At 44.1% G+C, this 16,184-nt stretch overlaps 3 protein-coding genes across 3 annotated transcripts; 2 read left to right on the plus strand and 1 right to left on the minus strand.

Annotated features, from left to right (window-relative positions):
- The first annotated feature begins 779 nt into the window (after positions 1-779).
- Positions 780-1,909, plus strand: LOC128728754 (dnaJ homolog subfamily C member 25 homolog). The gene has a single exon (XM_053822398.1). The coding sequence runs from the start codon at positions 780-782 to the stop codon at positions 1,800-1,802; it is 1,023 nt and encodes a 340-aa protein (XP_053678373.1). The 3' UTR covers positions 1,803-1,909.
- A 643-nt stretch (positions 1,910-2,552) lies between these two features.
- On the plus strand, positions 2,553-4,365 carry LOC128728552 (derlin-2). Its single transcript, XM_053822180.1, has 7 exons — positions 2,553-2,674; positions 2,843-2,943; positions 3,006-3,151; positions 3,218-3,305; positions 3,383-3,505; positions 3,972-4,135; positions 4,205-4,365. Exons 2-7 carry the CDS (start codon positions 2,848-2,850, stop codon positions 4,296-4,298), a joined length of 711 nt encoding a protein of 236 aa, XP_053678155.1. The 5' UTR covers positions 2,553-2,674; positions 2,843-2,847; the 3' UTR covers positions 4,299-4,365.
- A 144-nt stretch (positions 4,366-4,509) lies between these two features.
- On the minus strand, positions 4,510-9,118 carry LOC128728852 (uncharacterized). Its single transcript, XM_053822501.1, has 3 exons — positions 9,052-9,118; positions 6,053-6,448; positions 4,510-5,085 (listed from the first exon to the last, which is right to left on the minus strand). The coding sequence occupies exons 2-3, from the start codon at positions 6,444-6,446 to the stop codon at positions 4,961-4,963; spliced, it is 519 nt and encodes a 172-aa protein (XP_053678476.1). The 5' UTR covers positions 6,447-6,448; positions 9,052-9,118; the 3' UTR covers positions 4,510-4,960.
- Positions 9,119-16,184: the final 7,066 nt, after the last annotated feature.

Below are 16,184 nucleotides of genomic sequence, written 5' to 3' on the forward strand. Positions count from 1 at the left end.
GGCTCCCAACGAACAGAGCGTCACGCTAAAAATTTGAAAAAAAATATTTCAAAGGTTTTTTATTAATAAAAATAATTGAATTTGTATGTAACTATATTTCTAGAAGCAAATTAATCATGCACAATATTGCAAGAATATAAGCTATTTGAATAAAAATAAAAGTGGTATCAAATCCTAAAACACCTTAAGCCAATACAAACAAATTATAAACAAGAATTAAATGTAAAGTCATGAATTTCTATTCATGAATTCAAATAAAATAAAATGAAATTCAAATTAATTTATGTAAAAATTACATAAATGTTTCATACATTCCATAATTTTCAAACATAGTCACTCGTTGAGAGAGTTTCAGAGCCAGGGTAGCTAACGAGTTCCCCTTAAAAATATCTGAATAGCTATCTTATTATTAAGGCATTTCCAAATGGAACTCAGTTGTATATATATATATTTAAACCACACCCAAATATTTTTGTGAGGTCTTATTTATTATAATATAACTAACAATTTAATTTCACGTTGATAACTCGTTATTTAAAAAATTAAAAACACATTCCAGATGAGTCGTTAAAAAAGCCCTGATGGAGAATTTAACGAAGGAAACTAACCATTGTCAATAATTGTCAATACTCATGAACAAGAAAACGAGGCAAAAGAATGAACATTTGACAAGAAACAAAATAACGATTCGTCAGTTTGACGCGGCAGAACATGTCATTCATACAATTGATAACAATAAGAAAAACAAGAAAAGAATTAAATAGAAGTTAGAGTGCAGGATGACGACGGCAGCACGAATTTCGTGCTGGTTAATAATATTTCTAGGATTTTGTGCTGTTTCGATCAATGGCAACTACCTCGATCAATTTTATTGCGGCAAAGACAACTGTTACGAGCTACTGGGCGTAACGAGAGAAAGCACCAAGCAGGAAATCGCCAAAAGCTACCGACAACTTGCGCGAAAGTTCCATCCGGATCTGCATCATGGCGTGGAACAGAAGCAGGTGGCCGAAGAATCTTTCAAAAAAATTGCAACGGCCTACGAAGTGTTGAAAGATGAAGAATCTCGCAACGATTACAACTATATGCTGGATAATCCACAGGCATACTATTCACACTTTTACCGGTACTATCGTAGGAAAGCTAAAATCGATGTACGTCTGGTAATCGTCGTTACGATAAGCATAATCTCTTGTATTCAGTACGTAACGCGATGGCAAAGGTATGACACCGCTATCAAATATTTCATGTCTTTACCAAAATACCGCAACAAAGCGCTGGAAATGATAAATCAATCGCAAAGCAACGGCAATGGTATGTCTGGCGGTGGCAAGCATCGCGCTAAGTTATCGAAAGCAGAAATCAGAAAAGAAAATGATGAACAAATCCGTAAGGTTATCGAAAACAATATGGACATTCAAGGAGCTTATGCTAAGCCCGAGATAAAAGATATTCTTTGGATTCAACTGTTTCTGTTACCATATACTATCGGTCGTTATTTTTGCTGGAATGCACGATGGATTTGGAAGTTCAATATCCTGAAACATCCTTACGGGCGAGAAGAACAACTGTATCTCATCCGGAAGTACATGAAGCTAACTTCGGTGCAGTTTAATTCGATCGCAACGGAAAATGTGGATCAATTTTTGAAGGAACAGCTGTGGGTAAAATCTAATTTTGACCGATTTAAGGCAGAACAGGAGAACGAGAAGAAAAAACAAATGGCAGACAATCCACGTTACAAAGCATACCGCAGGTATATGAAAAATCATGGGCCTGGTCGACTAACATTCGAAGAATGAGCAATGGTTGTGTTTTTCCCTCGCTTGTTTCGAATTTGTTATAAACTGTAATTATTTATTGAGCCTCTCAGAAGACTAAGGATGGTGAATAAATTCTAATCATGATTTCCATGGATGTAAGTTTTTCTATCTTACCTAAGTTTGTTTTTATGATAAATTGTACTACATTCGAAAATCTAAGTGATTATTTTTTGTGATTAACAATTTTTCTCTAATTTTATGAGCCTATTGAGAAACATGATGTGGCTAATAACGGTACTTAACCGTTACTTAGAAAGTAGGCTAAGCAATTAGAATATTTGTTTCATTCCTAAATCAAAGACAATTTAGTTTAACCTGTTAGCTATTGGTAGTAAAATTATATTGCATACTATTAATTTATTTTAATGTAGCTTTAGTTATAGACTAGTCGGGGGACGAAAGTTTAGATGGTTTGTGACGTTTTTGTGATTATTTTTATAGCTCTAACATATGTTTCGATAACGTATTGATGATTTTGAAGTTAAATATAAAATTCTAGTACTTTCTTCATCCGCGGATCGGAAACGGATTCTAAAAAATATATTATATAAAAAATTATAATATGAGAAATGATAACGATATTTAAGATTGCTCTTGGAGCTGCTTTCCCGTTTATCAACGGCGCCGTTTTATTTATACCCAATATGGGTTGAAGACGTTTCACTTGCGGTCTATCTTGACATTTCTGTCATATTTTGTTGCGGGGTACATAGAAAAACATAAACGTCATCGAACTCCTCTGATTGGTACACGACAGAAATGTTAACAGCATCTTATTTTGATCAAATAAATCCATGCATATAACATTCAGTTTGCTCTCCTCCAAGTCATTCTCGCCATAGTGCACTGAGGTAATTTCAAATTTCAAGATTTACTTACAATTTTTGGAGACATCGGTAAGCGGGTTGCAATTAATCCGCTGGTAGTATAACGCCGCGAAGGAGTTCATACGTTCGCCAGAACGAGTAAAGTAATTGCTTGCGCGATTGATATTTTTATATCGTTTTCAACACTTTTAGGATGAATGATGGCATACCAAACCATCCGCCAAGAATATCTCCAGATACCGATAGTGACACGCGTATACTCGACGGCATGCATCATCACCACACTCTCTGTGGTATGAAATGCAAACAATTTCGTCATCTATGTACTGTTTCTGAATAGATTCTATCCTTTCAGCACCTCGATATAGTTACACCATTTCAACTATATTTCAACCCAAAGCTAATATTTGAATACTACCAGCTATGGCGTATTTGTACAACGTTTCTATTTTTTGGAACCTTTGGTTTCAATTTTCTTTTCAACATGATTTTCACGTTTCGGTAAGTATTCACGCATGTGAGGAAAACGTTGGCGTTGTATTTAACGTTAAAAATTTACTATTTAAGGTATTGTCGAATGCTGGAGGAGAATTCGTTCCGTGGTAGAAGCTCGGACTTTGTTACAATGTTTCTATTCGGAGGAACATTGCTGGTTGTATCCTTTAAACCAAACATTACTCGAAAATTGCTATATTTTGTTTCTGAGTGTATTTCCTTAATGACAGTTGCTAGATTCTTGCATTATTCGTAAATTTACTTTTTCTAGGTCAAGCTTTTACCATTATGCTTGTGTACGTCTGGTCACGACGAAATCCGTTCGTTAGAATGAACTTTTTCGGCGTTTTAAACTTTCAGGTAATCTATAAATTTCATAATTTTAATCACATGCCAAATTTATGACTTTCGTTCATGTCAACAAAATCATCCGTTAAATATAGTTCTCATACTGCTTCAGAGCAGCATCGCAAAGCGGTATTGTTAATAGGTCTTTCGATTTGATGAACTGAACACATGCTGTTCACAGCATGTGTAACAATTTAACGCAGCGCTTAATGCAATTCGTGTAGGGGTTCATTAAACTGTTGCGTCTGTGTGTATTATTGTATTTAGCCCAGATTTCGGTTTATTACATCTAGGAATATTTCCTTTTTCTCACACTACATTTCTCCTATTGCAAACGATATCGTCGGCATTGTTTGTTCAATGCTTAATGTGCTCAAATCTGTTTAAAATATTGGATTTTTACTATATACGTATATAACACAATTATTTAAATTCATCTGCGTTATGTGCTCTTTCTCTCTTTTATATATTTTTCTAGGCGCCTTATTTACCATGGGTCTTGCTTGGATTTTCGGTGTTAATAGGAAACACGATTTGGGTAGATCTTATTGGAATCGCAGTGGGACATTTGTACTATTTTCTGGAGGATGTACTACCTAACCAGCCAGGTGGCATGAAAATTCTTAAAACTCCTCGTATTCTGTATGTTTTTTAAATGTTGCTGCGGATGATTTGACCAATAATAAGAGTTTTTGTTTCACTTAATTTCAGCAAACAATTGTTTGACGAGGCTACGGATGATCCTAACTACGTAGCGCTTCCCGAAGATCAACCGGGAGGATTCAATTGGAGGCGAAACAATTAGAGTTTACCCTCAAATGCTGCTATATCGGGTTAGAAATGATATACAACTCAATAAATGTCTGAACTCTCAGACCTTTACCAAAGCTATCCATCACTCGTCTGATTTTACTGGGGATGTGCATGTTTTTTCGGAATATCGTTCATCCATCTGGATTAGTAACACTGTTCGACATGCAGTTACATTTCCTACATTTGTATTTATATTACCTTCTTGCAGTGTACGATATCCATTCAACACCTTAAATACAAAGCTGATATACATTGATTGCTAAACATCACGGTTAACGCTTAGTGATTTAATTTTAGTCGCCTTTTGTCTCGGTCGGCATCTTTATTTAAGCGATTATTATACTCAGCCTGGCGCATAGTTTATAGCATGTTTTAATTTTATTATACTTTTTTATTTCTAGTTTTGGGTAACGTGACAAAGGTTGAAATTACGCTAACGAGATCAAAAATCGTATGGAGTATTTAATTGCCGTATCTGTATTTTCCCTGTCTTAGCCAGCGGTTGATGCTCATGTTGATAAGGGCAATCGTCTGCGGTTGGAGTGTTTGCATTTTTCCCTTATTAACGTAGTAAAACAATTTTGTTATAGTGCTAGTGATAGACTGCGATCTGACGATCTGTATGATGTTGTGTGGCATCTATACGTATACGCATTAGTAGCTTCGGCTCATCTCCTGCCGTTTGCCCCAAGCTGATGCCAATTTGTCCCATTTATCTGTGCGTTTTCCCCAAAGTCCTTTGAGATTATTCCATCCCGGTTCTCGCTTCCCCCAGGCCGCTGAAAAGAAAAATATATTGATCACTTTTAGCTCTTTGTTGGGTAGCTCTTCGGTTATTGAGTGAGAAACCGCTACACTAGACCTTTAGATTTCTTTCTTTCCTGTACGTTTTTCATTATTTACAGAATATAGGTTTATAAAGTGACTTGGTCGTATAACAAGGCAATGCAATGTTGCTGCGACGTACATAATATAAAATATGATTCAATGTTTGATTCGTATTAGTTTCAGTAATTATTACAGTCGATAATAAGTCAACGTCATATATCATACAAATATGCGACAAGCTTAACATACAATAGTCAACATTTAAGTAAAGAATTCTTTTAGTGAGGAATAATCAAAATAATATGTCGCTTTTTTAATATTGCTCGTTGTTCCGAGTTTAATTCAAGAAAAGGGGCATTCCGTTGATTACGATTTCAAGATTTCTTGATAAAGTATATAAAAATTTTAGTCATGAAATGGAACAAAAAGCGAAAAATTAAAACAAAAGCTCTAGTACGTAAACCAACTGTTGTACAGCGAGCCTCTAAATAGCAATATAAAAAGTAGTGTGTACTTTTATGCACAAAACACTCCTGTAATAAAAACTAAAAGAAAAAAAGGTTGCTGCTGCTAGGCACAACTTCGATGCTGTAGATGGGAATAGAAAAAACTAGAATTTGCCTTTTGGAACTATTTCAGCCACAAATTGTCACCAGATCACATGTTGATGCAGCTCTATTGCTTCCTTTTCGCTTTAAGATCCGTTCTCGAAATTGATTACCAGTCAATATGTTCAAAAACAACTTTCACACATTTTCCAACATACCGACGGGCATTGTCCCGCTAGCTACGAACGTGTGGGTTTCCTTCGCAACAATCTAAAGAAATGGGAGGGCTTCTTCTATAACAGAAAGCTCGGACGCGCGAATCCTGACGATCTCCAGGGTAACCGGTTTCAGGAGCATCAGGAACACTTACCACCGAATTTCGTCCAGCCAGCATTTCGGTTGCCTCCAGTCACTCGCTTTCCCCAAGCCGCGTTCATCTTGTTCCAGCTTCGCTTGATATCGTTGTTCAGCTGAGCATAACCGAGCCGGGCAGCGAGATCTGACGGGTCAGGTATCTCAGGATCCACCTGCAACAGGGGGTTGTTGGCAGCGATTCCTCCAGCATTAATCTGCCGGCTACCGGAGCTCGCGTGCTCCAGACTGTCCAGTAGTCCGCTGAGACTGGCTAGCGGAAGTTTGCTACGGTCAATCTCCGGGTAGTTTGCTTCGTTCGTCAGAGGACGTTCTTCTGAGCTTTGGCAGCTGCAGTGCAGCACGGACATCAACGTAATCACCAGACAGAGTATGCAGCGGTGCACCTTCATTTCTGTAGTGAAAAGAAAAAAAAAAATCCGAAAAAGAGAGATAGAGTGTCAGAAAGAAAGAGACGCATAAACCCTGCATATCAAATAATGCCTCAAGATGTTGGAGAAACAACAAGCCAGTGTTATATATCCAGAACGCTTTCCAAATGGAAGAAAGCGGTACCAATCCTTCTAACCTCTAAACTCCACCGAAAGCTTTCTTGTTCTGGTACAATCAACCTCCGCAGTCTAGCGAGTCGTTGCCCGAAGGTCCTTCAAGGATCGCTCCAATCAACCATAACGCTGTGGTTAATTGCCTACGGCATTGTACTATCTTACCCGTGAAGTGATGTGAGTGGCATGAGCTGGCCTTCACACGTCATGCAAAGCATAAAGAACCTCACAAGAAGTGTTAACCGCGACAAGAGCACGAACTACATCGCGGTTCAAGCACGCTGTACCCCCGAGCAAGATGTGGCCTGGTAGGTTTCGCTTTCAAACGTTTCTTCCGTTGAGAATGAGACACAAAAGTGCCTCCAAACATTGCTGCGTTGAGGATGAATGATGGAAACCGGAAGTTTTACCCTCCAAACAGTCTGCATGATTTTAGTCACCTCAGGAAGTCTGCGAATCTCGTTAGCGACGTAGAGCGAGTAGGTCGGTTTGCTTGTCAACTCAAATGCTTCATCCTCTCGAAAAAAACCCCTCCTTACGTGTCGAATGATGAATTTTAGTGCATCGTAAAGTACGTAAAGCGGCATTAATTGAAGCCCGAGCGCAGTGAACCTGAAACCCTCGCAGAACGGAAAGTTCCTGCGGCTTGTTCACTTCCCAAAACCTGTCCAAAGCAAACAGGACACGCTAGCGCAAATCCTGCCAGCGCTCGTTGATGGCATTCGGTTTGAAGCGGACAACTTTTATTGAGGGTCTATTGAGAGGGTGGAGGAAAAAAAACACGAAGCATAGTCCCGCTCCAGAACAGCATCCCCTGTAGAAGCACTAAAAAGCACGCCATATAGTTGTCGCCTTTTTAATGCCTCCTGCCCACGTCCTGCGCAAGGATTCACTCAAAGTGAGCGCCCTTTCCACTGGCTAACTGGCTCGGTTTGTTTGCACAGCATTTCCCGAATTGGGTGTCCTTTACTCCCACCCCCGCCCCCACCTCTCCCCTCCCCCTTTCTCCTTCCAGTCGCGTGTGAACAAGCGACAAGCGCGCTTACACCGCGTAAAGCGGAACTGACGGTTGTTTGTCGTACAAATGACAACGCGTTTGGGAACGCGCCAATGATACTGTCAGCGTCGTGATTCATATTTCCGGAGGAGATGATGCGGTACCCGATTTACGACTCCCTGAGCACGTATGGCTAATGGTTGTACTCGACACTCGGTACACCACGTGGATCCATTGGCTGCGGTCTTCTTCTCGTGCTCGTCCTTTCGACGAATATATCCTTTCCCTCCTTCCCAAGCCCCCGCAGCGCGTGATGGTGGCTTTGCGAATGACGAAGGTTTTTTGCGGAAGGTTTTGGGATTATGCCTCATTTAGAGCATATTCCAGCCAAACCCCAATTAGCACGCCTGACCGCCGATGGTACAGCCGCGAGCTTGATTCGGTGCTGAAGTGTGCCAGTTTTTCCTTTTCCCATCCGTGCTTCTCCCTGCTTGATTGTTCCGCTACGCCATTTTTGGCGTTGATGCAAATTAATCCGTAATCTCAATTTATGATCGGCATCCCGAATTTTAAACCCCCAAAAGCCCGGCAACGCGTAAAAGGGCTTCGGGGCAGTGCTGGGAGAATAGCCCCCCCCCCCCCCAGGGGGTGGTAAATTTCCCTAAGTGGCCTGGAAACCCGCCAGAGCAGCGTGTTCGCCTGCTCAAGCCCTTCCCAACAGTTAGCGCCCGAAAGATCCACCAGAAACGGTGCCTCTTAGCTCGAGCCTTCATTATACGGGAAACTGCAAAATGCACTCCCGAAAGCACTTGCTGCACTTTGCGTGCCTGGACAGAACCGAGCGATCGCATAAATCAACCTTCATTATCTTTTCCCACCCAAGGATTAGGGTCCTGCTTGGCTAATCATCAACCGCTCGATGTTCGGAAGCAAAACCCCTGGAAAGCACGCGTGCTCGCGGTGCAATCACTCAACAGGTAGACAGGTTTTTCAGCCCGCTTCCGGTGGGCGATAGGGTGCGAAAACTGCATTGAAATGCGTTTTTTCCGGAAGTGCAGCTCGATTGGGGGAGGTTTTGAGAAAAAAAAGACTCGAAAATGAAGCCCACTCCACTCGTGGCTCATCTGCCATACGTGGAACGATAATTCTACCATATTCTGAGGAAAAATGTTTCACAAAGACGCACACGTACACACACATACACACGCATACGCGCACACTCCCATGAAGGATTGTCGGGTTTTGGGGTGGTTTTTATTTAACGGTTGAATTTGAATAGAAGCTGACACGTTGTCGGTGCTGAGAAGAGGGCTGAATTCCGCCTTTTTTAGCGGCTTTTTCGTTAATTTTCACCTCACCCTCTGCCTACTTGTCTTCCCCCAGTCCCAAAATTCCCCTCGCCGCCCCCCGCGCTCAGCCCCCTATTGCACCCTTTCCCACGAACTTGAAACCTACTTGCGCTCCTTTCCGAGAGGCCGTACGGGAATGGGATTTTGTTTTTTTGTCTCTCTCTCTCTCTCTCTTTCTCACTCTCTCTCACACACCAACACCGGTTGCAGTGGCTTCGAACTCGCGCAATCACTCAGCAGAACTGCGGCAGCAGCCTCCAGTCGGCATGCCCTTATATACGCTTCCGGCCGCGTGCAAACGCTTCAGGCACATTCAGCGCAAGAGTGCCGAGGCGTGCCTGCGCACTCCGCACCCTTCGCCGGCTGCCCTTTGCTGTGTGCGTGCGTGTTTGTGTGTGTTTTCTTCTTCTTCCTCCGCCTCAAAATCCTCGCATATCCGGTGGTTTGGCGAACGGGACACAATTAGACACGAAGGTTTGGGCGAAGGTGCAATCCACCGTCCATCGCCTGGCAAAAAGGACATCGTTAAGCGTTGGCTTTGTGCAATATTATCCCGTCGATGGAAAGCTGCTGGAGCAAAGTCACGGCATCTTAGCGGTGCCGGGGACCGTACCTGGCTATTTGATACCCGCAATAAAGCGCATTCGAAGCCCAATTGAACGCTTAATACGCGCAATCTTCCTCGGTCTTTCACGCTGATTGTTCAGTTGCATCGCGATGGTGCCCGATTGCACACACGGGCTGGATCAGCTGAGGAGTGGCGAATCTGGATGTAGTTTAATTAGCGATATGACACAAGAGCACTCGCGAGTGGAAGTGCAACTCGATCGATCGTACCGGAACCGGCGGCACACGTGCTGATCCCATGAGGTACTGGGCGCCTCCATTTTTAGGCGTCTCCATTTTTTGGGCACCTCCACTTGTTGAAAGCTCAGATTATGATTGAGCTGGTATAAAAGTTGGGGATAGAACAACACTTCTATATTGGCTTGGGTTTACTTTGGAGAAATGGTCCTCTAAATAATCGGGTTAATTTTGTTTCTAATTTCTTCTTTGTTTCCCTCAATTGTTTTCGATTCATCTCTTTTTCATTTGTCTGCCATCAGTCGAATCAAGAATATAATACTAGAAATAATAATATACTATAGATTCTATAAGAATTAATTTGATTTAATTCAAGAACCCCCAAGAAATAATAACATTAAAAATCCACATTTTTCAACAACTTGAAGAGAAATTGAGGCAAAATTGATATATAATTTCTATTATTTTGCTGTTTTTACATAACTTTATCTTTCTCGTTTGTTTTTTTGTGGCTAAAAAACTCCATTTTTTATGAAATTACAAATTTAAAATGATGCATCTTAAAAAAACGGAAACACCAAGTATGATAAGATGGAAAGGATGATAAGGAAAAAGCGGAAGACAAGCAACGATTAAAATCGAAATTAAAAAGCCCAATTGTTACAGGATTACTGCCTAAGATTGTATGCAAACTGCTTGCAAACCAACTATTGGGTGATATCGTATTTCTTTTATTGCTTTATTCCCAGCGTATCGCATTACTTTTATTCCCAGCTTTTTTTAAACTTCACTCACACCTAGGCTTCTCTCAATGGCAGAACACTTCTACACCAAAACTCAAAAAGAAAAACCAACAAATGGCCGATTTTGAGGGCGATAATTTTGTGGCATCGCAAACTTTCGCCTCCTCTCGAATGTCACCCCGCTGGCAGATGCCCCTTCCCACCATTCCCACCTACACTTCCATCACCCACCGAGAGTAATGATGTTAAACTGCCCCACCACTCTGCACCACCTCTCGTCCTCCCATGAACCCCATGGACGATACTTTTCAAAGCCGGGCGCGTCAATCAAACTGTTTTTCTCGCACCTTGTAGCTTTACGCATCGTCTGCACTTGCGTTGGGGCACGTGCTTGCTGCGTTTTCCCATCGTACTCCCTCTCGAAACCCACCCGGACGCTTCCCCCCTCCCTCTCTCTCTCTCATCCTTCCATCGGACCATGGTCAGGCATTAATGTTCCCGTGCGCGATTCCAAGCAAAAGTTTGTTTGCTTCATTTCGGTTTGATTTTTTTTTCTTCTCTCTCTCTCTCTCCTTTTTTGACAATCAATATCACGACTGCACACTCGAAGCAGATTGCTCCATCCTCTGGCCTGGCTTTCGGCTAGTGACGCAGATCCCCGGAGCAAGATCTTCAAGATAGCAAACGCGAAACGTTGGGCTCCATTTGTGACGGCCATATCCATCAACCGCAGTACAAATGGCGTAGAGGCAACGTTCGGGCACATCTAGCATGCGTTTCTTCGCTCGAATGTGCTCCGATGATGGTCGCTTGCTTTTCAATTTATGCAGCCAGCTTTTCCGTAGCTTTTCCCAAGCCTGGTGGCTTTCCCCCGGGCTGGGCCGTTGCTTGTAACAACCGCCATTTTTTTTGCCCCATCGTCGTATGTTAATGGCCTTGTTACTGCTACTCCTCCGGAAGAAAGCGTTTTATCTGCTCGTTTTTCTCCGCTGGTCCCAGCTTGCTGCTCGTTCGTGTGGTCAAACCGAGCGTCTTGTGCTTTAAATTTCGATTGCAGCGTCACTTTTCCTCGTCTTTTTGTCGGTTTGTCCGTTGAACTCTGGTGACAGGTGAGACAAACGGTTAATTAACACGAACCCGAGAGAGAGAGAGAGGGAGAGAGAAAAATTTCAAGAGCGCACGCGGACACGTAGGCTTAGTGTTCGTATCCAAGCCTGCACTACTTAAGTCGGAGCGTTCGTTTCACTAGTGCCATTTTGTTCTGGTCGCCATTTCCCGAAAAAACCAAACCGTTGCGTAAGTGGTTGTAGTGGCGTATCCGTATCGATTCGGATTGCAGATCGTTCACTTGACAACCCGCCCGACCCGTTACATGCGCGTGTACGCCTGTGTGTGTCGGAGTGGGTCTGATTCGGGTCCCCCCCTGTTGTGATGAAGAGCGAAATCCATTCGTTGTAGTCCGTTTCTGAACCACCCGAAGTGGCACTTTGACTCGCTAGAGCACTGTTAAGCAACACAGGCAGGCGGCAAAGTATGTGTGGGTTGTAAACCGATCGAGCAATCTCGATGCGACCATTTTTGCCGGCAATCCGAGATTAGTGCCGTACGACTGCGAATGTCAAGGGCTGCACCTCGGGGGTTGATAGCTCTTGTTGCTTGACTTTATTCGTATGCGCTCGAGCCGATTGTGGCTCTAATTTCCCCCACGGGCGGCAGGTGCCCTGGGTGAAGGGAAAACAGGGATCAGGGAGAGCAACCCAGGAGGTGCAAAAAAAAAAGAAAATATGTATATTCTCATTTAAGTTTATTTGTTTACGTAACCTCACGCGACTCCGCGGCTCGGGTATCTGTCACTCGGGACGATGATGGTGCTCGTAGAAGAGCGAATTGAAGCTGAATAAGGGAATGGAAAGGTCAGCTTTCGCCTGTTGAATGGAACGCGTCACCTGCTGATGGTTTCTTGCTGTGCGTTGGTTCTTAGCGGCCCTTTGCACGCTGTTGGGGCCGTGTAATGAGCTGCCCATTACTCGCCACGCTGTCTTGCGGTTCGATAGCCTCAGGATGTTTGTATGTGTTTATGTTTGTTTTTTTTTTCTTCACTTCGATCCCGTCGCCCTACGAGGTGTGAGAAGGGACTGTTTTGGAGCGTGTTGCGTCCGTGTAGCTTTTGGTCATTTAAATGAGTGTAAGTGTTTCTGAAATTTACTTGCAACTGAGTGGAAAAAGTCTTTTAAAGCAATTCAATTTAACAGTAACTGTATTATTATTCCCTATTGCTTCGTAGATATACCTACAACTCGAGATATAAGTGAGGTGAAACATTTTAAAGCTGCATTGAAATATCACCCAGTTAACACAGACTAACCATTACTGCGCGTTTCTTCACGTTAATTGCATCAAAAGTTCGTGCATTTACTTTAAACTAAGTCAACGGCTGCTGCAATGAGCTTTTCACGGCACATCTAGGCTTTTTTCTATCGGTCGGAAAATTGTTTGCATCAAGAAACGCTTTCGGCGTGGAAAACTACCCAAAGCCAAAGAAATGAAATGCTTTAAAATTGTTTGACAGCGCCATCTATGGTCGAAAGCTCGCAACACGCAACAGCTTTCGGAGCTTTTTATTTAAATGCTCATAAACCGTTAGAAAACAACGTACCGCGAGGTTTTGATAATTTTTTGCGTATTAAATTACTCGATTTGTTTACGATTAAGCCATGATAGTGTTTTAATGATGAGAGACATATGAGTTATTTAAACACTTTCATTCACGGGAAGCACAAATGAGAGAAAAAAAGAAGAAAGTTAAACGGCATGTAGAACTGGCATCGGATCTTTTTTTTTTGGCCCCTTACAAAGCACAGCAGAAGAGAAGCTGTTCGTTGAGAGACAACTGGAATTACGATTCTTCAGTTACGGAACAGTTTCCACCCACTCATAGCACCCCATCAGGAAGCTGGACCCCGAGCACCGAACCGTCGTTACCCTGTGCTACACCCTCCCAAAACCACCACCACCACCACCACCCTCTCACCAGCATTAAGCCCATTTTCTCGTTCTCGCACGTTCCGCCCGCGCTTTCTCTATCGTCTCTATCACTGGCCGCGCGACCGCACGTAGATACATCCCGCTAATGTTAGATAATATGCCGTGTAATTGTCATTTGGCTGATGTCAAGAAAAACGACAATGGCGGGAAATCAAGTTCAACCTTCGTGTGGTAGCGATTCACAGCCGCGTCGCACCGCGGTTTAGGGCTGGCGTGCTGAGCTGCGGTGCTAAGCCCTTTTGTGGTGAGAGAATGGCGATGCAATTTTTCGCTGCACTCAATTGGCGCTAATTCGGTTCATTATGCGCTTTCTGCGGGGCCGGTGTAGAGAGGAAATAACGCGTCACCGCTCATCACCTGCCAATGGGTGGTTCGAACGAAAATCCCTTCCAGAAGAGTTGCTCCACATCAGCCTCTATCGCGTTGTGATATGCGGCAGTGAGATAGATTACAATTCATCGAGCTGGTGACGGATTCCGGTCAATACTGGTCCTTTTTCGACACCTGTTATCAGCCTCAACAGCTCTGTCTATCTCCTGAAGACACCTCGAATATCCCAAAGACTGCTTCCACAGGATGAACACCGAAGAGGACGACACAAACGGTAACAAATTCGAACAGGGCTCGCTACCACCTGAGCTGTCTTGTGCAATCTATCGCTCTATCAGCCGTGAAGCTGTATCTTATTTACCTACACACGACTACCGCGCTACCGACAAGACATCACCGGCTTGTTGACTTCCCTACGATACGAGCTAAGATGATAATGCCACCCGGCCCTTTGCCAGGCCCAGCTTAGGCTCGCAAACTAACCTACCCTGCATAAAGGTTGTACCTACCAGCGTAAAACGGGGTGGCCAAGCCGCGAACAAGGGCGGAACCCTTCGCGGGACACCTGCGAGGTGTAAGCACGAACAGATCACCTCAAGAAACGTGCCCCGGGGTGGGCGTTTTGCGAACCCATCAAGCCTACCGTGTTGGGCATTTGAGCTGATAAGACACACCGGGAAGATACCAGCAAGGAGGCGAGGTACGTTGGAGGAGAATCTCGAATTGGCCGGCGAAATCCGCTCCGGGTTTGTGGGAACAACACCCGACCGGTTTGCGCAATGTTGGAGTCTTGGAGTGGGCTTTTTGATGGAGAAAAAGAGGAGAAAGAGAAGAAGGAGGAAGAGGAGGAGAAGGAGGAGGAGGAGGCGGTTGGCCAACCTTCACCGAAATACGGTGGATCTACGTGAAGATGGTCCAAGGCTTTGGCACATGTGACCTGTCGCATGAGCGGTTAGCATAGCGTCCTCTGACAGGTTTACTAAAGCCGGAAGTGCGCAGGTCCCCAAGAAGTGGATCAGGGTGGATTGGAAACCTGCTAGCTGCTCCGTATCGATCGGATGCACCGGTTCACTTATCTACCGGGGATTTGCTTGTGAGCAATTCTCTTCTGCCATCCGTTATCTGTATGAAGCTGTTACAGAATGCAAAAACTGACCACCAGGTTGGGCTAATTCCAACCGAGACGTATTCAGACTCTGGGCGGTCTATAAGTGGAGGTAATCGAGCCTCGGAATCGAACCGTCCTTCAGCAGGATCGAAACACCGTCACGTGCGCGTCGAACGTTTCAGCGCATCCTCCTCGAGAGGCTTAAAAGTCCGTGACGTAAAGGTCAACTGACGCATCACATGGTTTAGCCATCGCCGCCATTAGCAGCGGGTTTGTTTACCGATAGCTTAGCCAAATCCTCGGTGAGCGAAATTTATGACAGCCTCTCTGACGTTTGCCAGAGCGACATCTTCCTCCCCCAAACGTGCGCTATCTCCCGGTGCTAGCTCGACCGGGGGAGATCCTAAAACAAAACAGTACACACATACACACACACGCAAACAAACAGACCAAAACAAAAAGAAAAGAAAAGAAAAAGGCACACGGTAGCACCAATAAACAACTCAAACCCGGACGTCTCCGGACGTCGCGCCATCGTCATCTCCGGCCTGGCTCAGGGCAGATCGTACGGTTAGAACGTCGCCCATGGCAAGGGGGATGAAAAATGACCCCGCCACCGAGCTGGTGGTCTCTCGCTCTGCCCTTCCCGTCCCCCACCCAAATCCCGCCCCCGTTCATCCTCCCTTGCGGCATGGGGTGTGTAGGCCACCCCGAGCTGCGGCGATGGGCTCGCGAGTAGGGTTTAGTTGCTCGCGCGGAGTCGGTGGAGAAAGACTTGCAAATCTCGTCGTTCCGTCGTTGCCTGGGTTTGGGCCCTAAGCCGCTTTCGGTGCGTTTTGTTTCGTGCGTGTGTGTGTGTGTGTGTTTTTTTCGGTGGACTTGTCAGTTCCGGAAGCCAGCACTCATCCCGGCAGGGGCTGAAGGGCCTCCATCTCGCTAGGCGGTACGTCGTAAGTACTTCCGGTTGAGAGAAATTCTCAGCGAGTGCGGGAACGCGTCTCTGTGTGTGTGTGTGTGTGTTTATATGTGAATGTGTGTGTTTGTTCCAAAATTTGCAATGATGAGTGGAACTGTGTGTGGTCTTTACATCCTTTACCACGCTGTTTGCAAATGAGTGAAGTCTTCTTTGGCGATGAACGCGATGAGGGTATTTTTGGCGTAGGCTAAACGCACATATTGCTAGAATTCTTCCTTTTTTTTCTCCGGCAA

This window comes from Anopheles nili, chromosome X, assembly GCF_943737925.1.
Source record: "Anopheles nili chromosome X, idAnoNiliSN_F5_01, whole genome shotgun sequence".
Classification (NCBI taxonomy): Eukaryota; Metazoa; Arthropoda; class Insecta; order Diptera; family Culicidae; genus Anopheles; species Anopheles nili.